Source organism: Leucoraja erinacea, chromosome 11, assembly GCF_028641065.1.
Source record: "Leucoraja erinacea ecotype New England chromosome 11, Leri_hhj_1, whole genome shotgun sequence".
Lineage (NCBI taxonomy): Eukaryota > Metazoa > Chordata > Chondrichthyes > Rajiformes > Rajidae > Leucoraja > Leucoraja erinaceus.
The window spans coordinates 38,059,063-38,084,382 of NC_073387.1; the positions used below are offsets into that span (position 1 = coordinate 38,059,063).

At 46.2% G+C, this 25,320-nt stretch overlaps 1 protein-coding gene and 1 long non-coding RNA gene across 5 annotated transcripts in view; one reads left to right on the forward strand and one right to left on the reverse strand.

The window, feature by feature from the left end:
- simc1 (SUMO interacting motifs containing 1) overlaps positions 1–21,472 on the forward strand; it is a 50,375-nt gene extending 28,903 nt beyond the window's left edge. For all 4 annotated transcript variants that reach the window (XM_055643054.1, XM_055643051.1, XM_055643052.1 and 1 more), the window contains 6 exons: positions 239–399; positions 2,923–3,039; positions 10,571–10,699; positions 10,802–10,961; positions 13,452–13,539; positions 19,071–21,472. In XM_055643054.1, the coding sequence (XP_055499029.1) occupies positions 239–399; positions 2,923–3,039; positions 10,571–10,699; positions 10,802–10,961; positions 13,452–13,539; positions 19,071–19,294 (879 nt within the window). In that variant the 3' untranslated portion in view covers positions 19,295–21,472. The remainder of the gene's footprint in view (positions 1–238; positions 400–2,922; positions 3,040–10,570; positions 10,700–10,801; positions 10,962–13,451; positions 13,540–19,070) is intronic.
- Positions 235–23,897, reverse strand: LOC129701691 (uncharacterized). The gene is made up of 3 exons (XR_008724249.1): positions 23,804–23,897; positions 10,601–10,683; positions 235–372 (listed from the first exon to the last, which is right to left on the reverse strand). It is a non-coding gene; the product is annotated as an uncharacterized LOC129701691 (long non-coding RNA).
- Between the last annotated feature and the right edge of the window lie 1,423 nt (positions 23,898–25,320).

Sequence of the window (25,320 nt, forward strand, 5' to 3'; positions counted from 1 at the left end):
TCATAAAGTTGCCTGATGGACAGTGTTTTGAGAATGAAAGGGATATTGCAGACAGTAAATTTCTGATTACTATGGAGTCAGCCATAAATCGATTATTCAAATGTTCTTAGTTAGAATACAGAGGTAACGAACAGTGCATCACACTATTTTAGAGCAAGTGAACAAAAATAAATGTATTTTTAACTTTGTCCTTATCTAATCCTGCATGACGTGTGTGTGTCTGTCTGTGTATTTCAAGGATCCTCATAGGAACGATTCTCTGACCAAAGGTAGTCGACTGTTGTTCCTACAGTATGTTGTTCAGACACTTGAGGATGACTTTCAGCTGAAACATGATGTGCCCCAGCAATCCATAGCCAAGGCTGTTCTATCCTGTGATGAAAAATTTTGGAATGTAAGGTATTGAGATCTTAACCTCTTTAAATCTACAATTTACCATTTATGTAACAGGAAACCATTTTGTAATTTGTTGAGAGGCAAGTATTATTAAGTTCATTGATAAATCCATTAGCAAGTGCTAAAATATGACAGTAGCATCTGCACATTATATTTTGTTCTCAAAATTTGGCTTTATTAATATCAGTAGACTCACAAAAGAAATCACAGTATCCCAAAGTTGCAGAAAAGTGATAAACACTTATTTTGAAAAGCAAATATCTAAAGATAATGGAAATCATGAAACAATAAACATTGAAAATACTCATCAAGTCAGGCAGTATCTGCGGAGAAAGAAATTGAGTCAATGTTTGAGTCAATGATCTTTCAGTAAAACTAACGTTATCTCAGTTTTTAAACACATTTTACTTTACCCAATGCACTTGCCTTTAGTTAGACACAAAAAGCTGGAGTAGCTCAGGCAGCATCTGTGAGAGAAGGAAAGGATGATGTTTCGGGTCGAGACCCTTCTTCAGACCTGAAATGTCACCTATTCTTTTTCTCCAGAGATGCTGCCTGGCCTGCTGAGTTATTCCAGCTTTTTGTGTCTATCGTCAATTTAAACCAGCATCTGCAGATCCTTCCTACACACTTGCCTTTGTAGTTTTTCACCTTGTCTTTTCTTTCAGGTAGGAAAGGTTAACGAGAAAATCTGAACATCCATATCATGTTGCAGTCATGCTTAGATTAGCCGATATTATTTAAGAGTCCTGGCCGGCAGCACAGTGGAGTAGGTGTAAAGACAGAGACCCGGGCTCCATCCTAACCACGGGTGCTTGTTTGTACGGAGCTTGTACGTTCTCCCCGTGACCTGCGTGGGTTTTCTCTGATATCTTCGGTTTCCTCCCACACTGCAAAGACATAGGTTAATTGGCCTGGCATCACCAGACTGATTCCTGGGACTTTCATATGAAGAAAGACCGGATAGACTCGGCTTGTACACGCTAGAATTCAGAAGATTGAGGGGGGATCTTATAGAAACTTACAAAATTCTTAAGGGGTTGGACAGGCTAGATGCAGGAAGATAGTTCCCGATGTTGGGGAAGTCCAGAACTAGGGGTCACAGTTTAAGGATAAAGGGGAAATCCTTTAGGACCAAGATGAGAAAAACATTTTTCACACAGAGAGTGGTGAATCTCGGGAACTCTTTGCCACAGAAGGTACTTGAGGCCAGTTCATTGGCTATATTTAAGAGGGAGTTAGATGTGGCCCTTGTGGCTAATGGGATCAGGGGGTATGGAGAGAAGGCAGGGATGGGATACTGAGTTGGATGATCAGCCATGATCATATCAAATGGCGGTGCAGGCTCGAAGGGCCGAATGGCCTACTCCTGCACCTATTTTCTATGTTTCTATGTAAATATAAAATTGTCCCTTGTGTGTGTGTAGGGTAGGGTGAATGTGCGGGGATCAATGTTTGGTGAGGAATCGGTGGACCGAAGGGCCTGTTTCCGCGCTGTATCTCCAAACTAAACTAAACTGGACTAATAATCGTAAGAAGGTGCATTGCTTTCCACCCTGACAATTAAAAATATTGCACTGAGTTTAAAATAAAAAGATTTACTATTTAAAAAATAGGCTTAACATTGTCATTAAAACAACTAATCCGCTCTCATTTTTTATCAAACAAAATTGATCTATGTGACTCCAGCTCTCACATCCTAACTATCCAGTAAAGCAAATCTCACAGTTGTATAGAAACATTTGAAAGTAACTACAATAAATCCTGAAATTAGTTTTAAAAATCCATGTTGATACAGGATCTGTGATGGCCTTCTAGAACCAGAGGGCACAGCCTCAGAATAAAAGGATGTACCTTTAGAAAGAAGCTGATGGTGGTGAATCGGTGGAATTCATTACCACAGACGGCTGTAGAGGCTGTCATTTGGGTATTTTTAAGGCGGAGATTGACAGGTTCTTAATTAGTAAGGGTGTCAAGGGTTGTGGGAAGAAGGCGGGAGAATGGGGTTGAGAGGGAAAGATAGATCAGCCATGATTGAATGGTGGAGTAGACTCAATGAGCCAAATGACCTAATTCTGCTCCAATGACATGCAAAATACTATTCAACAAATATTGCTATCAACATGAATTATGAACTAATCAATTATATTTCTAAAGAAGATAGCACAGAGTAACTGTCTATTATCTTAGTGGCACCTTTGTTCAGGTAATCTAAGCTATGCAGTTAGCAATTAAAATGGGAGCCTGTGATTATTTTACTTGAGAAAGAAAATATATCACCTGAAGCATTCGACATCTGATCTCAGACATTTTCTTGCAAAGTTAGTATTCATTTTTTCACACTCAACAAATAAATATCAATAAACTAAATAAATCAGCAGAAGAGTCTTGACCTGAAACATTGTCGGTCCATTTCCCTCCATAGACGTTGCCTGACCTGCTGAGTAGTTTGTTTTTTTACTCAAGATTCCAGTAATTGCAGTCTCATGTATCTCCAAATTAAAATACTGTTCTTTTCTGTTCCAGGAGTGTCATTAAGTGGCTTATTGATATCTGCAAGGACTCTGAAGAAATACAAGAGAGAACCAGTCCCACGTCATCAGCAAGTAAAAATCTGCTGGCAATGGATTCTAGGAATCTAAGGTGAATTAACAAAGAATAGATTAAAAATTAAGAAAAAATATTGATATGCCCTTAGTACAGAGCATGCGCCTTTGTGATAGGCATAAAGTAGATCATTTTAGACAGGTGTAGTGACTTAGTCAGCAGGTGAGACATGGACCAAAAGGCTGAAAAAGGTGGAAAAAGGAACTGGAGATAGTCACCATTAAGAAATATTATGGATGGGCAAAAGGCAGAGCCGGATTTACCACTAGGCTTCATAGACTGAAGCCTAGGGCCTTGAAATCTAGGGGTCTCCGGCCAAGGCAGGACACCTGCCGTTGAATTCTGAGCGGGCCCCCCTCTCTATCTCTCTATCTCTGTCACTCTCCATCTCTGCCCGCCATCCATATCCGTGCCGCCGGGTCTCCGCTCGCTCCTCATCCTCCGGCACGCCCAGCCGCCTTGCACATGCGCACTGCTACGGCCAGCACATCCTGCCCCTGCACATGCGCACAACCACGGGCAGCACATCATCGGCCGCCCTGCACATGCGCACTGCCACGGCAACTGGTCAGCGCTGGGCACTTTCTCCCTCGCTTTGAATTGTGGGAGATCTGGCTCCCAGAACGGTACAGAATCAATTTCAAGCTCCTATATATATACAAAGCCGTTAACAGGCTTGCCCCCACCTATATCAAAAATCTTCTAACCCTCCATTCTACCTCCAGGTCCCTCAGGTGGGCCGACTTGGGGCTACTGACTATCCCACGGTCCAGTTTTAAACTCAGGGGCGACCGCGCTTTTGCGGTTGCAGCACCTAGACTGTGGAACAGCATCCCTCTTATCAGAACTGCCCCCTCCATCGACTCCTTTAACCTATTTCTACTCACAAGTGTTTCTTGAGGTCCTCTGAGGGAGCACTGTATGTATGTATGTATTTATGTATGTATTGTTAGATCTGTGTACCACTGTATGTGACACGTTAGTACCTGCACTGATGTAAAGCACTTTGGTCAACGAGAGTTGTTTTTAAATGTGCTATAGAAATAAAATTGACTTGAATGGACTTGACAAAAAGCTGGAGTAACTCAACAGGTCAGACAGAATCTCTGGACAAAAGGAAAATATTACCTTTTGGGTTGGGTCTGAAATAGGTTCCTGCACCTCTTTGGAATGTGGAAGGAAACAAGAGCACCCGGAGAAAACTCATGCGGGAAAAGGAGCAAACTCCATACAGACAGCACCCATAATCAGGATCAATTCCGGGTCTCTGGCACTTTTAGGCAGCAACTTTATGGCCAATGTACTGCCCCATAATCTTGAACTGAATTAACACATACAGTAGCTGTAAAGGGGGACATAGCATCACTTGGAGATTTAAGACTGAAAATTGATATTTTCATTTTTTTGTAACCATAGTTATCAACGTATAACTTTTTGTGTGTTGGAAAACAAAATATAGTGGCACAGCTGGTAGACTTGCTGCCTCACACGCCAGAGAACTGTGTTCGATCCTGTCCTCGGGCACTGTCTGTGTTAAATTTGCACATTCCCCCTGCAAGCGTGCGGGTTTCCTCCCACATCCCAAAGATGCATTGGCTTTGTAGGTTAACTTGTTTCTGTAAAATTGCCCCTAATGTGTACGGAGTGGGTCAGGAAAGTGGGATAACAGAACTTATGTGAATGGGTAAACAAAAATGCTGGAGAAACTCAGCGGGTGAGGCAGCATCTATGGAGCGAAGGAAATAGGCGACGTTTCGGGTCGAGACCCTTCTTCAGACTGATGTGAGGGTGGGGGGGTTACAACACATATTTACAACACATATTTATTAAAGTCCACTTACAGCATCGGTCTGCAGGACATTACAGTAACTGGCAGCTACTCAGACTGAATTACGTAAGCAAGCTCTTGGTAATATAAATTGCATATTAGGCGGAGCAACTACTAACAAGCACTACAATTGGTTAGTAGGAAATAACCAATCTAGTTATTTAGTTTAGTTTAGGGATACAGCACGGAAACAGGCCCTTTGGCCCACCGAATTACGAGAATTTAACAATTCCGATCTCAAGCAAGCTCTTGGTAGGGTGAAGAAAACACAGCATCATAGGTGCAAGGCAAGGGTTAACACATTGATCAGGACATTACAGTAATAACCTCAACCTTAACAGTTAAGCACAGCATCGGAGGAAAGCAGGAAATTGGAGACCGACGAGAAGCAAAGTGGGAGGGAAGAAGGAGAGAGGAAAGTTGGGGGGAGGAGAGGGGAGAGACTGGAGAGAAGGAGGAGAGGAAGGAGAAGGAAGGAGGAGGAGAGGGAGGAGAGAGGAAGGGAGAGGAGAGGGAGGAGAGGAGAGAAGAGAGAGAGAGAAGAGGAGGAGAGGGGGAAGGAAGAGGGAGGAGGGGGAGAGGAGAAGGAGAGGAGAGGAGGAGAGGAAGGACTAGGGAGAGGAGAGGAGAGAGAAAGAGGAGGGAGAGGAGAGGAAGAGGAGGGGGAGAGGGAGAGGAAGAGGAGAGGGAAGGGGAGAAGAGGGAGAGGGAGAGGAGAGGAGAGGAGAATTAGAAGGAGAGGAGGAGAGAGAAGGAGGAGGAGAGAGGAGGAGAGGGAGAGGAGGGGGAAGAGAGGAGGAAAGGAGAGGGAGAGGGGAAAAGGAGAGGAGAGAGAGAGAGGAAAGAAGAGGAGAGAAAGGAGGGGGGGGAGAGAGAAGGGGGGAGAGGGGGGAGAGGAAGAGGAGAGAGGAGAGGGGAGGAGAAGAGGAGAGGAGAAGGCGAGAGGGGGAGAGGAGGGGGAAAGAGGGAGGGGGGGGGAGAGGAAGAGAGGAGAGAGGAAAGGGGAGGGGAGAAGAAAAGAGAGAGAGAGGAAAAGGAGGAGAAAGAGAAGAAAAGGGGGGGGGAGAGGAGGGAGAGGGAGGAGAAAGAGAAGAGGAGGAGGAAGAGAGGAGAGAGAGGAGGAAGAGAGAAAAGGGAGGAGGGGGAGAGGAGGAGAGAGGGGGGAAGAGGAAGAGAGGGAAGAGAGGAGAGAGGAGAAGAGGGAGAGGAGAGGAGGGGAGAAGAGAGGAGGAAGAGAGGAGATGAGAGGAAAAGGAGAAGGGGAAGAGAGAGGGAGAGGAGAGGGGAGGAGAGAAGAGGAAGAAAAAGGAGGAGAGGAGAGGAGGAGAGGGAGGAGGAGAGGAGGGGAGGGGAAGGAGAGGAGGGAGAAGGAGAGGAGAGGGAGAGGGGAAAGGAGGGGGGGAGAAGAGAGGAGAGGGAAAGAGAGGAGGGGGAGAGAGAGAGGAGAGAGAGGACAAGAGGAGGAGAAGGGGGGAAGTGGAGGGGAGGAAGGAGGAGAGGAAGGAAGAGAGGGAGAGGAGAGGGAGGAGAGGAGGGAGGAGAGGGAGAGGGGGAGAGAGGAGGAGGAGACTTGGGAGTGGGAGGAGAAGAGAAAAAGGAGAGAGAGGGGGGGGGGGGAGAGAGAGGGGGGAGAGAGAGAGAGAGACAGGGGGTGAGAAAAAAATATAGGAGGGGAGGGGAGGAAATGGGAGGGGAGGAGATGAGAGGAGTGGAGAGGTGAGGGGTGCAGAGAAGAGGAGAGGGTGGGGAGGAGAGGTTAGGGGGATGCGACGGGAGGCGAGGAGAGGAAACGAGAGGGGAGGGGAGGGGAGGAGGGAGGAGGGGAAGAAAGGGGGAGGGAGAGGGGAGGAGAGGGGAGGAGGAGAAAGGAGGATAGGAAGAGAGGAGGAGGAAGAGGGGGGAGAGAGGGGAGGAGGAGAAGGGGAAAAGAGAGAGAGGAGAGAGAGAAGGGAAGAGAGAGAGGAGAGGAGAGGGGAGAGGGAAGAAGAGAAAAGAGGAGGGGAGAGGAGAAAGTGAGGAAGGGAGGGGAGAGAGGAGAGGAGAGGGAGGAGAGAGGAGAAGGAGAGAGAGGGAGAGGAGAAAGGAGAGGGAGGAAAAGAAAGGAGGGAGGAAGAAGGAGAGGAGAGAGGGAGGAGAGGAGAGGAGGAGGAGAGAGAGGAGAGAGGGAGAGGGGAGGGAGAGGAGAGTGGAGGAGAGAGGGAGGGAAAGAGGAGGGGAGAGGAGAGGAGGAGGAGAGGAGGGAAGAGGAGAAGACGGGGAGGGAGACAGGGAGGGGGGAGGGAGGGAGGGAGGGGGAGGGGGAGGGAGGAGGAGGGAGGAAGGGAGGTGGGGAGAGAAGGGAAGAGGAGAGAGAGGGGAGGGAGAAAAGAGAGGAGGGAAGGGAGAGGAGAGAGAGAGAGAAAAAAAGGAAAGAGGGGAGGGGAGGGGAGAGGAGAGAAGGGGAGAGATGGGAGAAAGGAGAGGAGAGGGAGGGAGAAGGGAGGAGAAGGGGGAAAGGGAGGGGAGGAGAGGGGGAGGAAAGGGAAGAAGGGGGGAGGAGGGAGGGAAGGGAAGAGAGAGGGGAGGGAGGGGAGGAGAAAGGAGGGGGGGGGGGGGAGAGAAGGGGAGAGAAGAGGAAAAAGAAGAGGTGGGAGGAGGGAGAGAGAAAGAGATTTGGGAGGAGGGAGGGAGGGGGGAGAGAGGGGGGGGAGAGGGGTGGGAGAGAGGGGGAGGGAGGGGGTAGGGTGAACGTAGGGAGAGAGAGGGAGGGAAAGGGGAGAGGGGAGGGAGAGAGGGAGGAGAGAGAGGGGAGAGGGGAAGAGAGGGAGTAAGGAGAGAAAAAGGAAAGAGAAGAGAGGGGGGAGAGAGGGAGAGGAGGGGAAAAGAGGGAAGGAGGAGGAGAGAAGAGGAGGGGAGGAGAGGAGAGAAGAGGAGGGGAGGAGGAAAGAGAGGAGGAAGGGAGAGGGGGAGGAAAGGAGAGAAGGAGGAGAGAGGAGAGAGAAAAGGGAGAGAGGAGAGGAGGGAGGGAGGAGAGGAGAGAGAGGAGGGGGAGGAGGAGGAGAAGGAGAGGAGAGGAGAGGAGAAGGAGGAGAGGGGAGGAGGGGGAGAGGAGGAGGGGGAAGAGGGAGGGAAAGGAGGGGGGATACAGCAAAAGGAGAGGAGAGGAGGGGGAGGGAAGAAGAGAGGAGAGAGAATGAGGGAGGAGAGAAAGAGAAAAAGGAGAGGAAAGGGAGGAAAGGGGAAGGGAAGGGTGAGAGGGGAGAGGGAGAGGAGAGAGGGAGGAAGGAAGAGGGGAGAGAAAAAAGGAAAAGAGAGGAGAGGGAGAGGAGAGGAAGAGAGGAGGGAGAGGAGAGAGAGAGGAGAAGAAGAGGAGAGGAGGGGGAAGAGGGAGAGGAGAGGGGGGAGAAGAGGAGAGGGAGGGGAGGAGAGAGAGGGAGAGGAGAGGAGGGAGAGGAGAGAGAGGGGAGAGAGGAAGAGGAGAAAGAGAGAGGATGGAGAGGAGAGGAGAGGGGGGAGGAGGAAGGAGAGAGAGAAGGAGGGGAGAGGGGAAGAGGAGGAGAGAGGGGGAGGGAGAGGAGAGGGGAAGAGAGAGAGGAGAGGAGAGGAGAAGGAGAGGAGAGGAGAGGAGGAAGGGAGAGAGGGGAGGAAGGAGAAGGAGGGACCGAGGGAGAGGAGAGGGGAGGACAATGGAGAGGAAGAGAGGAGGAGAGAGGAGGAGAGGAGAGGAGAAGAGAGGAGAGGAGGGGAGGAGAGAGGGAGGAGAGGAGAGAGGGAGGGAAGAAGGGAGAGTGGGAGGAGAGAGAGAGGGAGAGGAGGGGGGAGAGAGGGAGAGAAGGAGGAGAAAAAGAGGAGAGGGGAGAGAGAGAGAGGGGAGAGAGAGAGGAGAGAGAGGGAAGAGAGAGAGAGGGAGGAGGGAGAGGGAGAGGGGGGGAGGGAGAGGAGAGAGAGGGGAAGGAGGAGAGGAGAGGAGAGGAGAGGAGAGGAGAAGAGGAGGAGAGGGGGAGAGAGGAGAGGAGAGATGGAGAGAGGGGAGAAGGGGGGGAGAGGAGGGAAGGAGGGAGGAGAGGGAGGGGAGAGAGAGGAGGAGAGAGGGGAGAGGAGAGAGAGGAGGAGGGGAGGGAGGAGGAGAGAGGAAGAGAGGAGAGAGAGAGGGAGAGGAGGAGAGAGAGAGAGGAGGGAGAGGAGGGGGGAGGAAAGAGAGAGAGGGGGAGGAGAGAGGGAGGAGAGGAGGGGAGGATTTGAACAGGAGAGAGAGGAAGGAGAGGAAGGAGAGAGAGAGGGGAGAAGAGGGAGAGGAGAGAGGGGAGAGGAGGGAGAGGAGGAGGAGGAGGAGGGAGAGGGGAGAGGAGGGGAGGAGAGGGGAGGGAGGGGAGGAGAGGGAGAGAGGAGGAGGGGATGGAGGGGAAGAGGAGAGGGAGAGAGAGGGAGGGAGAGGGGAGGAGAGGGAGAGGAGGAAGGAGAGGGGAGGGGAGGGGGAGGAGAGAGGGAGAGGGCGGGAGAGAGAGAAAGAGAGGTGGAGAGGAGAGGAGAGAGAGGAGAGAGGGGAATAGGAGAGGAGAGAGCTAACAGAAAGGAGAAGGGAGGAGAGAGAGGGGGACGGAGATGAGAGAGGAGGGGGAAAAGAAAGGGGAGGGGAGGGAGAGAGAGGAGGGGGAAAAGGGGAAAAGGGAGGAGGGAGAGAGGAGAGAGAGAGAGGGGGAGGAGAGGAAGAGGAGGAGAGGAGAAGGAGGAGAGGGGAGGGGAGAGGAAGAGGAGAGGAGAGGGAGAGGAGAGAGAGATGGGGAGCGGAGAGAGGGAGAAAGGAGGAGAGGAAAGGAAGGGAGAGAGGGGAGGGGGAGGAGGAGAGAGAAAAGAGAGGGGAGGGGAGGAGGGGACAGACTGGAGAGAAGGGGAGAGAGAATGCCGAGAGAGAAGAGGGGGGGAGGAAGGAGAGAGAGAGGGGAATTAGAGGAGAGGAGAGAGGAGAGAGGGGAGAACGAGGGAGAGGAGAGGAGGGAGAGGGGAAGGAGAGAGGGAGAGAGAGAGAGGGGGAGAAGAGGGAAGGGGAGACGAGACAGGAGGGAAAGAGGAGGGAGAGGAGAGGGAGGAAATGGGGGGGAAGTGTAGAAGAGGGAGGAGAGAAGAGAGAAGGAGAGAGGAGGAAGGGAGAAAGGAAGAGAAAAAGTGAGGAGAGGGAGAGAGGAGGGAGAGAGAGGGGATGGAAGAGAGGGAGAGGGGAGAGGAATTTTGAGGAGAGGAGGAGGGGAGGAGGAGAGGGGGAGAGGAGAGGGGGAATTGGAGAGAGGAGAGGAGAGGAGAGGAGAGAGGGAGGGAGGAGAGGAGAAAGGAGAGAGAGAGAAGAGAGAGAGAGGAGGAGAGATGAGAGGAAGGAGAGGAGAAGAGAGGGGAAGTGTCTAAAACTAAATATTCAATTGATATTGGAGTGTGAGAGAAAACCGGAACACCCCAAGAAAACCTTTTACGATCAAGGGGAGAAACTAATTCTGCATACACGATAAACACCCATATACCGGAGAAAAGGTTCCCAAGGAAAAACACACGATTACATTATCCTTACAGATAACACCCGTAGCAGGATCAAACCAAGGTCTCTGAAGCTGTAAGGCAGGAACTCTACCGCTGTGCCACTCACTGTCCCACCCCCTTTTAAATAGTAAAACATAAGAGATATTAAGAGTTTTTATTAAGAAATATTATGAAAATAAATTTGCCAGGCCAATATCTAATGAATGTTGTCACTTGCACTGCTTTATTTTGCAGAGTTATTTGCCTCTTTCAGAAGATGCTTACCTTGGCTGTAGAAGTGGACAAATCCCCAACCTGTAGCTCAAATAAAATTGCAGAGGCAATATTTCAAGACTTCATAGACATTTCTAAACAATCACAAAGGTAAACAGAAAAACTTGTTTATTAATTCACATTTTGGAATGATACAAACTGTGTAAACCATATCTGTTGACTGTAAATTATTTTTTCTCTATTACCTTGAAGATTAACACTGTTAAGAAGTATGGAGAGCCAACTGCTGCGCTGCAAGTTACTAGAATTTTTTTTTCACCATTGCACTGAGAAAAAAGACCCAGGTCTGCCAATGTCATTGGGAAAAGTACTACATTTCCTTAAATATGCTAAATTTAACTTAGAAGCTAATGTAAGTACACTTTCTTTTTTCACTTTTTAGGTATGTGATTTTTTGGTCCCCCTTATGTTATCATTATTTTTTTATATTTTGGGTTAGTCTTTTAAGCTACATTGTTACTTTATATAAGCATTTTATGTATTCAATGCAAATTTTAAACTAGTAGTGTGTACTTTTTTACTACTTGAAAGCCATCATATTGTTTTAAATTATGCTTATGAGGCTTGGTCTTTATTGCTTTTTTTGGTATTCCATTTTGATGAGGAATTAAAGCTTGTTTGTAAAACCTAACCTCCACATTGGATGGGACAGAACTAGTGTATGTGGGAGCCGAATATTTGCAATTGGACATATGTTCATAAAGCCCATAGCATTGTGGACTTCATTGTGAGTAAGTGAAACATCAGCACCCTTGGATTTGAGAGAAATAATTAGGAGTATTTTCCAAATAGTGAGAAACTAGGAACTAGAAACTAGAGGTGTAAACATGTACAAAACACATACTAGTCATTAAAATCCAATACAAAACCAGAAAATGCTGGAATCACATGGGTCAGGTAATGTATCCTATGTCTATCGATGTATCTTAGATCTGTTAACTGCTCAAGTGCAAATTATTTTAAAGAGTTAATGTTTCAGATTAAAGAATGTCATCAGAACTGGGAATGAAAATGCAAGATAGTTATCAGTTGCAGTTATGTTGGGGGGAGGCATGGTTAGGATAATGGGAAGATCTCTGATATAGCGAGGTCAGGATTGGAGGGAGATACAGTTTTGTGGTTGGTGTGTTAAGAAGTTAGAGACAGAGCACACAAAAAAAGAAAATAGAGGAAATGCCCAAAAATTAGAACATGGAGAAAGATTAAAGCAATATTTCCAGTACTGTCCACTTCTCATACAACTGGTACCTTAAGTTATTGAATTCAGTACTGAGTGTGGATGGCTGGAATGTGCAAATAAGGTTTTCTTTCCTGTTGTAGCATTCAGTGGACGTACAAAAAAGCAATCGGAAAGGTTCGCAATATTTGTCTTTATGTTAAAAATAACATTATTTATGCTAAATTTCCCTTTGAAGCTGTTACAACTAATCTTTCCTATCATAGTACAAAATACCAAGAGGAAAAATGAATATTTGTGTCACAAACATGACTTTGATTGGGGCAATCTCACTTTGTTGTCTAGTTTGACATTGCAGTAAACACTAAAGCCCATATTCATTTGAAACAAAAACCTCAGTGCTGGAGGAAACTCAGTGGGTCAGGTAGAATCTGTGGAAGAAAATGGACAGACAGAGTTTTGGGCAGGACCATCCTTCAGACCAAGCACATTGTTTTTTGGTCAAGGTTCCAGCATCTGCAATCTCGTACATCTCCTACTGAAGCAAGATGACTTGGATGTCGTGAAAGTGGAGGGGTACATACAGATTCATGAATTTAGACCTAAAATGACTGAATGTGAGGACAGATGTATAAACGTATTTGTTCCCTTGATTATAGGAGATTGCAAAGGAATCTATTTTAGATTCAAGATTTTATTGGTGAAATGTCGACAAACTAATTCTTGTCATGATGAAACATAGAAACGTACAATATAGGTGTAGGAGTAGGCCATTCGGCCCTTCGAGCCTGCACCGCCATTCAATATGATCATGACTGATCATCCACCAACTCAGTATCCTGAACCTGCCTTCTCTCCATACCCCTTGATCCCTTTAGCCACAAGGGCCACATCTAACTCCCTCTTAAATATAGCCAATGAACTGGCCTCAACTACCTTCTGTGGCAAAGAGTTCCCGAGATTCACCACTCTCTGTGTGAAAAATGTTTTTCTCATCTTGGTCCTAAAGGATTTCCCCTTTATCCTTAAACTGTGACCCCTTGTCCTGGACTTCCCCAACATCGGGAACAATCTTCCTGCATCTAGCCTGTCCAACCCCTTAAGAATTTTGTAAGTTTCTATAAGATCCCCCCTCAATCTTCTAAATTCTAGCGAGTACAAGCCAAGTCTATCCAGTCTTTCTTCATATGAAAGTCCTGACATCCCAGGAATCAGTCTGGTGAACCTTCTCTGTACACAATGGCAAGAATGTCTTTCCTCAGATTTGGAGACCAAAACTGTACACAATACTCCAGGTGTGGTCTCACCAATACCCTGTACAACTGCAGCAGAACCTCCCTGCTCCTTTACTCAAATGAAGTTATTAACACATGTTGGTCAGTGTGGGCAAGTTAAGCCAAAGGGCCTGTTCCAATGCTGTGTGACTCCAAAAGGGAGTGGATTCTGTGACATTGAAGATTTCAGGATAGATTTTCTATTAAGTAAGGAATGTACACTAGAAAATCAGAGGAATGTACACTAGAAAAATGGGATCAATTGACTAGTCTAATTAAATGTAAAAGAAAAACCTGGGGTCCAAACATGGAAAATAAAGTTTTAGAATTTACAAGTGAGGTAACTGTAAAGCATATGTTACATATTTAATATTAATGTTCATTTTCTCAGGAGCATCGTTCAAGCAAATGGCAATACTGGGATGAACTTGTCCATCTTCTATGTTTACTGCTTCTGAGTTATCAAGAGGTGACAAAGCGTAAGTCAAGAAAATAGCTTTCCTTCTGATAGTACCACTTTGTTGTCTAATTTGACGGTAATATCATTTTATATAACTATAAAACACTGATCTTGGATGTGTATTTATTTATTTGTGTGTGATCACATCGTCCCGAAAAAACAACGCATTAACGCTAAAATTTTTACATATTTCGATTTAGAGATTTATCCCGTGGAGTCCAAAATTGCCTTATCTGAAAAATTCATGCATTATTTCTCGAGTTACTAATCAACATGTTCAAAAATCTGAAATAACTTAGAAAATAAAACCGTCTGGCTTTGGCTGAAGACGTGATGACGTCACAATGGGTCTCAATCTGTGTTCCACGCTCTGTGAGTGATGTCACCCGGTCGTCTGCTGCTGCCTGGGGCCGCCCGCCCCGCTCCCCTCCTCCGCTCCCCTCCTCCTCTCCCCCCCTCTCACCCCCCTCTCTCCCTCCCACTCTCTCCCCTCTCTCTCTCCATCCCCTCTCACTCCCCCCCCTCTCTCTCCATCCCCCTCTCTCCCCCCCCGTCTCTCCCCCCCTCTCTCTCTCCCCCCCCTCTCTCTCCCTCCTCTCCCTCCCCTCTCTCTCCTCTCCCCTCTCCTCCCCCTCTCTCTCTCTCCCCCCCTCCTCTCTCTCCCTCCCCCCTCTCGTTCTCTCTGTTCCCCCCTCTCTCTCTCTCTTGTCCCCCCCTCTCTCTCCCTCACTCTCTCTCCTCTCTCCCCCCCTCCCCCCCCCTCTCTCCCCCCCTCTCTGTCTCTCTCACTCTCTCTCTCTCTCTGTCCCTCTCTCTCTCTCTCTCTGCCTCTGCCCTTCTCTCTCTGTCTCTGCCCCCTCTCTAATATCAAGGGGGGGTGGTTAGTGTGTGTGGCGGGTGGCTAGTGTGTGTGTGTGACGCCGCAGGCCGTCCCCCCCCCCCCCCCCCCCGCAACTGCGCGTTGAGGGGCGAGACCCAACGGGTCCCCCTTGGTCTAGTTAACACTAAAATCCGTGTCCAAGATCCTGATGGGCAGCACGTTGGCACAGTTCGTGGTGCTGCTGCATCATAGTTCCAGGTTAGATCGTAACATAAAAACCTAGAAAATAGGTACAGGAGTAGGCCATTCAGCCCTTCGAGCCAGCACCGCCATTCAATATGATCATGGCTGATCGTCCAAAATCAGTACCCCGTTCTAGCTTTTTCCCCCATATCTCATGATTCCCTTAGCCCTAACAGCTAAATCTAACTCTCTCTTGACCTTGGGTACTGACTGTTTGGAGTTTGCACTTTCACCCAGTGACCACATAAGTTTCCTCCCAAATCCCAATGATGTACTGGTAAATGAACTGTCCATTCTAAATATCCCCTTGGTGCAAGTCAATGGCAAAAAGACTCAAATGTGTGAGACAGAACCATTTGCATGGATGCAGAGAAATAGAGACAGGTGGAATGTGACTAATGGGACTGTTCCTCACTAACTGTTATCAGCTTGATGGACAAATGGCCTTTGTTGTATACATGTAGGATAGTATAAGGCAAGGATGTTAAATCTCTAGCTTCCTCTTACAAAACGTCAATGCAAAGTAGAAATGTTATCACCCAAACCTCAAATCCAAAACCAGTTAATCTATGTACACATTTTCGGTCAGTTACTTGGTGCATTGAACTTTACAGTGCTAATGGGGCGAAAAGGAAACTCAGAGGTTTAGTTATTATTTTCCCATTGCCCTGCTCGATGACATCTGAGATTAAAGGAATATACAAGATACATTTATTTGTCACATGTGCCAGTTGGCACAGTGAAATGTGATCACCATACAGTAAAATAAAGAACACAACACACGATAGAGTTCAACATAAAACATCCCCCCACAGCAGAATCAGAAGTTTCCCACTGTGAGGGAAGGCACCAGTCAATATGGAATGTTGATTGTGCCTTGAATAATTTCAGATTGCAGTAAATTCATTAGATTCCTCAAGTCTTCATTTCAAGTCTATTTGGACATATTTGGGGCATTGATAAAGCGAATAATAATCATTTCCCCAGGGGAGCCAAAAGCTTTAAGGTATGGGTTTAAAATGAGAAGAGCAGATTTAAATGAGGGCTAGTTTTCTCACACTGCCAGCAATGCAAATATGGAATGAGCTCGTTAAAGGTGCTTAATTTTCATATGCAATGAAACAATTACATTCTTAATACTGCTGCTTGACAGGCAGATTAAATGCAAAAACACAACAAATAAACATATAATAAAGTTGCCAGAGGAAGTGGTAGAGGCAGGTACCATTACACCATTTAAGACACTTGAACAGATATATGGATAGGCACGGTTTGGAGGAATATGTTAGGAAAGAATTGCAGATGCTTGTTTAAACCGAAGATAGACACAAAATGCTTGAGTAACTCTCTGGCAGCATCTCGGGAGAGAAGGAATGGGTGACATTTCGGGTCGAGACCCTTCAGACAAGGATCAGGGGAAAGGGTAATGAGATATAGATAGTGATGTAGAGAGAAATGGGACAAATGAATGAAAGATATGCAAAATAGTAAAGATAATAAAGGAAAGGCCATTGTTGGCTTTTTGCTAGGTGAGAATGAGAAGCTGGTGCGACTTGGGTGGCGGAAGTGATGGAGAGAGAGGGAATGCAGGGGTTACTTGAAGTTAGGGAAATCAATAATCATACCACTGGGTTGTAAGCTGCCCAAGCAAAATATGAGATGCGGTTAGTCTCACTGGAGACAATGGAGGAGGTCTAGGACAGAAAGGTGGGAATGAGAAGGAGAATTAAAGTGTTTGGCAACTAGGAGAAAATAGACAATAGACAATAGGTGAAGGAGTAGGCCATTCAGTCCCATCAGTGTACCCAACACCATTTCCTGCCTAATGTTGATTTCCTTCAGTTCCTCCGTTACCCTAGGTCCTCCGGCCACCAGTACATCTGGGAGATTGTTTTTGTCTTCCTTAGTGAAGACAGATCTAAAGTACCTGTTCAACTCGTCTGCCATGTCCTTGTTCCCCATAATAAATTCACCTGTTTCTGTCTTCAAGGGACCAACTTTGGTCTTAACTACTTTTTTCCTCTTCACATACCTAAAGAATCTTTTACTATCCTCCTTTATATTCTTGGCTAGCTTACCTTCGTACCTTATCTTTTCTCCCCATCTTGCCTTTTTAGTTATCTTCTGTTGCTCTTTAAAAGTTTCCCAATCCACTGGCTTCCCACTCATCTTTGCTATGTTATACTTCCTCTCTTTTATTTTTATACTGTCCTTGACTTCCCTTGTCACCACGGTCGCCCCTTACTCCCTTTAGAATCTTTATTCCTCTTTGGAATGAACTGATCCTGCACCTTTTATATTATTCCCATAAATACCTGCCATTGGTGTTCCACTGTCATCCCTGCTAGGGTATCTTTCCAGTCAACTTTGGCCAGCTCCATAGTCCCCTTTGTTCAACTGTAACACTGACACTTCCAATTTATCTTCTCCCTCTCAAATTGTAGATTAAAACTTATCATAATACGGTCACTGCCCCCTAATGGCTCCTTTCCCTCGAGTTCCCTCATCAAATCCGGTTCATTACACAACACTAGATCTAGAATTGCCTTCTTCCTGGTAGGCTCCAGTAAAAGGTCCAGACGGACTGAGCGAAGGTACTCAGCAAAACGATCGTCCAGTTTATGTTTGGTCTCACTGATGTATAAGGATCAACATCTTGAACAACAATCATATTTTGCTTGACCAGCTTACAACCCAGTGGTGTCAGTTTTGATTTCTCTAACTTCAAGTAACCCCTGCTTGAATATAAGCACATTTCTGCAATTATTTGACTCAAATTAAGAGAATCCCCAAATATTCTCTCTCTCCATCGCTCCCCCACCCAAGTCGCACCAGCTTCTCGTTCTGACCTAACAAACAGCTAACAATGGCATGTTTCCTTTATCATCGTTACTTTTTTGCATATCTTTCAGTGCCGTAGGTGGCTGCTATTTGTATACATTGTTTATACAAGCAAAGAATCTCACTGCCTAGTCACATGTGACAATAAAGTATTCCTATTCCTATTCCTTATCCTATTGTTCTATATCTCTACATCACTATCTATGTCTCATTTCCCTTTCCTCTGACGTTAGTCTGAAGAAGAGTCTCGATCCAAAACGTCACCCAGAGATACTGCTTGTCCCTCTGAGTCACTCCAGCATTTTGTGTCTATCTTTGGAGGAATATGGGCCTGGTGCATAAAAGTAGGACTAGTTCAGTTAGGCAACTTGATGGGCAGGGACAGTTTGGCCGAAGGGCCTATTTCATAGTAACATAGAAAATAGGTGCAGGAGGAGGAAATTCAGCTCTTCGAGCCAGCACCGCCATTCATTGTGATCATGACTGATCATCCCCTGTCAATAACCCGTGCCTGCCTTCTCCCCATATCCCTTGACTCCACTAGCCCCTAGAGCTCTATCTAACTCTCTCTTAAATCCATCCAGTGACTTGGCCTCCACTGCCCTCTGTGGCAGGGAATTCCACAAATTCACAACTCTCTGGGTGAAAAAGTTTTTTTCTCACCTCAGTCTTAAATGACCTCCCCTTTATTCCAAGACTGTGGCCCCTGGTTCTGGACTCACCCAACATTGGGAACATTTTTCCTGCATCTAGCTTGTCCAGTCCTTTTATAATTTTATATGTTTCTATAAGAACTCCCCTCATCCTTCTAAAATCCAGTGAATACAAGCCTAGTCTTTTCAATCTTTCCTCATATGACAATCCCGCCATCCCAGGGATCAATCTCGTGAACCCACGCTGCACTGCTTCAATCACAAGGATGTCCTTCCTCAAATTAGGAGACCAAAACTGCACACAATACTCCAGATGTGGTCTCACCAGAGCCCTATACAACTGCAGAAGAACCTCTTTACCCCTATACTGAAATCCTCTTGTTATGAAGGCCAACATTCCATTAGCTTTCTTCACTGCCTGCTATACCTGTAAGCCAACTTTCAGTGACCGGTGCACAAGGCGCCCAGGTCTCGCTGCATCTCCCCCTTACCTAACAACCTAACCCCATTGAGATAATAATCACCCCCCTTGTTTTTGCCTCCAAAGTGGATAACCTCAGATTTATCTATATTATACTGCATCTGCCACGCATCTGCCCACTCACTCAACCTGTCCAGGTCACCTTGCAACCTCCTAACATCCTCTTCACAGTTCACACTGCCACCCAGCTTTGTATCATCCGCAAACTTGCTAGTGTTGCTCTTAATTCCTTCTTCCAAATCATTAATATATATGGGAAATAGTTGCGGCCCCAACACCGAGCCTTGCGGCACTCCACTCGCCACTGCCTGCCATTCTGAAAAGGACCCATTCACTCCTACTCTTTGCATTTCCTCGCTGTATAGTGCTATTTCCATTTTGAAAAGATACAAAATGGCAATAAGAAGCTCGGATAAATTAAACATCTTACAGTATGTATTTTTCATTGTCATGTGTCTTGAGCATCTATCTGATAAAGTGTTTCTGTAATATATCTTGAATGTGTTCCTCAGGTCACCTAAGGCTTTCAATCACAGAACGGGTGAAATATGTTTTAGCTGACACACCTCCGGTGCTCACAACACATGATGCCATCACTAAGGAAGACGTTCTTAATGATATGGAGGAATTCTATAGTCGAGTGTTCAGTGATTTGGGAAGATCATTGAATCCGCAATTAAAAGAACAGATCAACCTACTAAAGGAACTGCTTTTAAGTGCAGCAACTGAAACATAACGTTTATAAATTGTTTTGAAAAGGTGATTTTTATATTATATAAACTGTGACTCAACATTTGTTATCACTGCACAAAATGATGCACTGGAATGTTAAGAGTATCTTTGGATCTCAATCCTTTAACTTATTTTCAAAGCATGGCAACACGCTGTCACCTAACGATACACAAACCTAATAGTCAAACATTTTTTTAAAATGTGATTTTGTTATTTTTACTTTGAACTGTATTTCCAATTCAATCACAAAAGATTGTGATCAACTGCAGATTTGCTTTGTTTTGGAGGTTTTTCTGTTCTGGATTCTAAAATTGCGATACATACAAAATATTAGGATGTTCCAATGCATTGTGTTTGTGTGATCTTGTCAGTCGGAACACACAAATTCAGGGTTAATCTGAGTTCAAACTGTGATGCTTATTATACCATGGCACTTTCTGGTGCTTTGAATTTAAAGTTTTCTGTTTAACTCAAATGGAAATCTTTTTTTATATCCCATAAGATTTTCGCTATACTTTTTGTAAAGGATGTACTTTATTTAAGTTTGAGACAGTTAAAATTGTATGCCTGCTGCTTATAAATTGTCTGATTTTATAAATTCAGAAATGATTTATTCCTGTTCTCATGTCCCTTATCTAAAATTAACTTTTGTGAGATATCATCTCATCAAGTTTATATAAACTTGTATTCAGTGGAATATTCATTATCCAACAGAATTTTATGCAACACCAAGCCTTGGCAGGAAACACCTCTTTTGCATTATGTCCCACTTTTGGGGGATTCTCTTCATTTGGGTCAAATAATTGCAGAAATGTGCTTATATTCAAGCAATTGTATTTGAATATTTATGTAGTGAAAAGCAAAATATGGAGAACATTATTTCCAGGGAAGGTGAAACCCTAAATTTGTCAGATAATGAAGATTCTCCTGTTGGATAACATTGCACTATGATATTTTGTGTTAGCTGAACCTAATCAAATTAAGAGCTTCTTTACTATTCATTGAAATAACTACCAAAACTCTGAATAATGTATTTCTCTTGCTTTTTTAATGTAATAAAATATACTTGCTAATAATGTAAGATTGTGTATTTTAGAAGACTATTCATTGTCAGTAGCATGTACTGGCCTTGGACAGTTTAATAAATCTATTGAAATGCTACAGATAATAATCCAAATATTAAATGTAGAGTGAACTTGTTAGCTCAGGGTGATGATTGATTTGAACCTTGAGTCTGATTGTCATTGATGCTCGTTTGGTATTACTGAAGAATAACGTTGGTTGAGGGACTCATCCGGGTATTGGTTGGAGAACCAGAAACAGATGGGCAATTATCGGGAGCTTTTTATCGTAACTTTGGACCATCATCTTATATTTTCCTTAAGTCCAAAGATAACTGTCACATCCAAATTCAGGCTCAGTGTTGGTGGTTTAACACAGATTTTACCTGATCCTGCTGTGATTTTGTTGTAAATTATGGATTTTTAATGAAGCTAGCATTAAAAATGAAAATAAAGAAAGAAAATGACAGCCATCCAGAGACAATTGTATGATACATTAGGGCCAATGCAACTTGTTAACCTAGTTGAGACGAGCCATTCAGATTCAGTAGGCGGAGGGTGTGTGTGTGTGTGGGGGGGGGGGGGGGGGGGAGAGAGGGGGAGACAGCCTTATTGAATAACTGAGGCATAGGGAAAATAGTTTGTCATCTCATACTGTGCTCCTCAAGCACTTTGTCTTTAAAAAAAAACAAAACAGGATCTGCAGTTCCTTGTGTTTACATCTTATTGTTTGATCCAAATTTTAAGGCACAAGATTAGAAGAGTTTCAGGTCATAACTCAGGGTCAGATCATAGATATTGGGAAGATCAGCGAGAAGAACATGGGTGAGAATTGTCACTCTTGGGTAGATGCAAAGATAAGGAGAAACTGACCTAAAGGTTGACACATCCTAGCCATCTGGTAGCAAATTGGGTCGAGGAGGTCCCTTTATCCAGCAAAGAAGCAGATCTTAATCTTGTTACAATGTATGCTCCGCTGCTTGTGGTTCAGGATGTTTGCATTGAAAAATGGTGTATGTGACATTAGTTATGCTGAATCGTTTTGTTGTAAATCTGGTCTATTAAACATTGCAAAGTTTGCTATATACACTCAAGATAAAATTCTATTGTGTGCTCAAAAATTAGACCTTGGTATTTTTAAAACTTTTTTCCTGTTACATTTTACAAGAAGGCATAATAGATCAGTCTCTTGCACCTGCTTCACTATTCAGTGAGATCATGGCTAATCTAATCTTGACCTCAATACCCCTCTCCACCTCGATCCCTCGGCTCTCCTTTTTGGTGAAGTGTTCGAATCAGGAGTGTGGAAAATGTGGTACTGGTTAGAACTGCTCAAGTCCACAGAGTTTAATTGCATGATTTAATTCAATTTGCAGCAGCCAGATTTTGTGCAGAACAGTTCAAATTCAGTTGCACAAAAGAAAGCAAAACTCTTAATACCAAAAATTAAAAGATTATTCATAAATTTCCTGGAATTAAATGTACTTTAATGGTGCACAACAATCCCATCAGATCTAAAGTCTTACTATGAGGCCTAGTGTGTGGTAAGTAGGTGGAGGGAGGAGGGGAGAGGGCAGAGAGAGAGTGAGTAGAGGGGAGGGAGGAGGGGTTAGAGAGGAGGAGGGGGTGGAGCGGTGGAGGGGTGGGGGTGTGGAGTGGATGGGGTGTGGAGGAGAGGGGAGAAGAAGGGGGGAGGGGGTAGGGGGGAGGGGGGGGAGAGAGAGTAGAGGGGGGGGGTGGCGACGTCACTACTGGAAAAAACAGTGTTCAGCAGGCATCACGTTTAAAACTGCACAGCGGGCCGCGAGGAGCAGAGCATTGTGACGTCATCAGCTCGTTAACTTCAAAAAATATCTCAGATTGGTGAACTATTTTAGTAAAAAATTCAGGAAATAATGAATCAAATTATCAGATGAGGCGATTTTTGAGATCATGAGGTAGATCTCTACCAGAATATGTAAACATTTCAGCGTTAGTGCTTCGGGATTTCGAGATGTGAATCGCATACAAATACATTCACACACAAATAAATACATCCACATCCAAGATCAGTTTTATATTATAACTAGACCAAGTGCAGACCCGTTGGGTCTGTTCCCCCAACGCGAATTTGCAGGGGGGGGGGGGGGCGGCACGCAGCGTCACACACACTAACCACCCCCACACACACTAAATACTCCCCCCGCACATATGCTAACTACCCCCCTTAATATATTAATATTATTAATTTGCTTTTTACTGTATCGTCAGCAGCTGGGCAGCGGTCAGATTTTTTAAAAAAAGGTCAGATTGGTCAACAATTTTAATTTAAAAAAGTCAGGAAAATAATGTACCAAATGGACAGGAATGGATTTTTAAAATCACATGGAAAATCTCTCCTGAAATATGTAAACATTTTCCCGTTTCGCCGTCTGCTTTTCGAGGATACATTTGACAGGCAAAATGACTGACTGACACACAGTTTTAAAAGTATACTAGACCAAGTGCAGACCCGTTGGGTCTGTTCCCCCAACGTGTGGCTGCGGGGGAGGGGGTTCTGGGGGCGTGGCATGCGGCGTCACACACACTAACTATTCCCCCCCAGATATATTATTATTAATTTGCTCCTTTTACCCCATAACCGCCCTATCCACTGACGCATAGCCCCCTACTCGCAGGCGCATCTAGAGAGGGAGGGGGGGGGAGGGGTTAGAGAGTGAGGGCTGAGAGAAAATGGGGAGAGACAGAGAGGGGGGCAGAGACAGAAGGGTAAGAGACAGAGGGAGAGGGAGGGTGAGGTGGAGAGGGGGGGGGGAGGAGGGATGAGAGAGATGGGAGGAGAGAGGGGCAAGGGGAGGGTGGGGGGGGGGTGGAGGGAAGGGGGTTTAGGAGAGAGGGGGGGGGGGAGAGGGGGGGGGGGGGGCGAGAGAGAGAGGAGAGGTGCGGGGCGGCAGCCCGAGCGAGGCACGGAGCAATCGGAGGACGGGGGGGGGGACCAGCTGATCATGGCTTCCGCCAGCATGACAGAGCGGGCCGGGGGGGGGGAGACACACATACGATCGGGCCTCCCCGGAGAGGAGTGACGGGTAGAGAGCAAAGATCCTATAGCGGTATAGGATCTTTGGTAGAGAGGAGAAGGGAGAGAGGGAGGACGGAGAAGGGAGGAGGTGAGAAGAGGAGGGGGAGGGCGGGTGGAGGGGAGCCGGGCGAGTGAGTGGGCGGCCAAATGCGGACAGAATCGGCTCTCGACTCTCTGGAAACCTACAGCTGGAATGAACGCGCAGGCGGGTGGGCGGGGGGTGGGAGGAGCTGCGCCGGCAGTGAGAAGGTTCAGTGCGTCTGACGCCGCTGACCCCGAGATCTGCAGAACAAAGATCCAATAACAGAGTTGAGCTGTAGAATCATTGTTCTGCAGAACTTTCTTGATCTTTCTGCGCCTTTTGAAAAACGGGAGGATGGGTGGGCGAACGTACCTCGTGGAAAACTGTGCATGCGCGTTGACAGCAGCTGTATTAATCCACAGCGTCGAGGGGGCGGGGCTATGAGGCAGGTGGGCCTGGATTGGTGGGCATGTCGGTATTGTGACGTCAACAGCTGGCAAGTGGCGATTATTTTTGAAAAAGTGAGTTTTGTGAACAACTTTATTCAAAATCTGGGGAAATAATCGACCGAATTTAAGGAGTGGATTTCTGAAATCATGTTAAATCCCTACCGAAATTGTAAAAATCTCTGGTTTTCGAGGAGATACGTTTCAAAGGCAAAATGACATACACCCACACAGAGTTTTAAAAGTATACTAGACCAATTGCAGACCCGTTGGGTCTGTTTCCCCAACGGCGTTTGCGGGGTAAATGGATCCATCCCGATTGGACATCTGCGAGCATTGGGCATTGTGACATCACACGAGGGAAACAAATCAAAAGAAAGACAGGCAGCCGGACGGACGGCAGGCGGCAGGCACACAGTTTTAATATATAACTAGACCAAGTGCAGACCCGTTGGGTCTGTTTCCCCAACGACGTTTGCAGGGGGGGGGGGGGGGGGGGGGGGGGGGGGGGGCGGTGGGGGCTGCGGCATCACACTCACATTAACCACCCCCCAAACACACAGGTGGGGGGAGGGGGGGGGGGGTGAGAAGAGGGGAGGGAGGGGAGAGGAGGAAACGGGACAGATTTGGGAGGGAAAAGAGAGAGGGGGGTGGGGAGAGAGGGCAAAGAGTGGGGAGGGAGAGTGGAGGGGGAAGGGGGAGGGGTGGAAGAGTGGGAAAGGAGGAGGAGAGGGGTAGAGGGGAGTGATGGAAGAGGGACAGGTGTAGGAGGAAGGGGCGGTGGAGAGAGGGAAGGGGGTGGGGAGAGAGGGATGGGTGGGAGAGGAGAGGGAGGCGGAGAGGAGAGGGAAACATAGAAACACAAGATTCTATAAGATCACCCCTCAATCTTCTAAATTCTAGCGAGTACAAACCGAGTCTATCCAGGTTTTCTTCATATGAAAGTCCTGACATCCCAGGAATCAGTCTGGTGAACCTTCTTTGTACTCCCTCTATGGCAAGAATGGCTTTGGGCATTGGGCATTGTGACATCACACGATGTAACGTTCACCAGGGGCTGGGGCTCCATATGTAAATGCCTTCCATCCCGATTGGACAAATGTGAACATTGGGCATTGTGACATCACACAATGGAACATTCACCATGGGCTGGGGCTCCTGCAAAGGCATATGTAAATGGATCCATTCCGATTGGACATCTGTGAGCATCGGGCATTGTGACATCACACAATGGAACGTTCACCAGGGGCTGGGGCTGGTGCTGATTCTATGGGTGAGAAGCCAGTTTATTTTTGAAATATTGGGGGGGGGGGGGGGGGAAGAAGGATTTGATTAAAAACGTGTACTTAAACACGACGAAATCCCCACTCTGATGTCGGCGAAAAGTGAATTGTGATTGGACATCTGTGAGCATTGGGCATTGTGACATCACACGATGGAAAC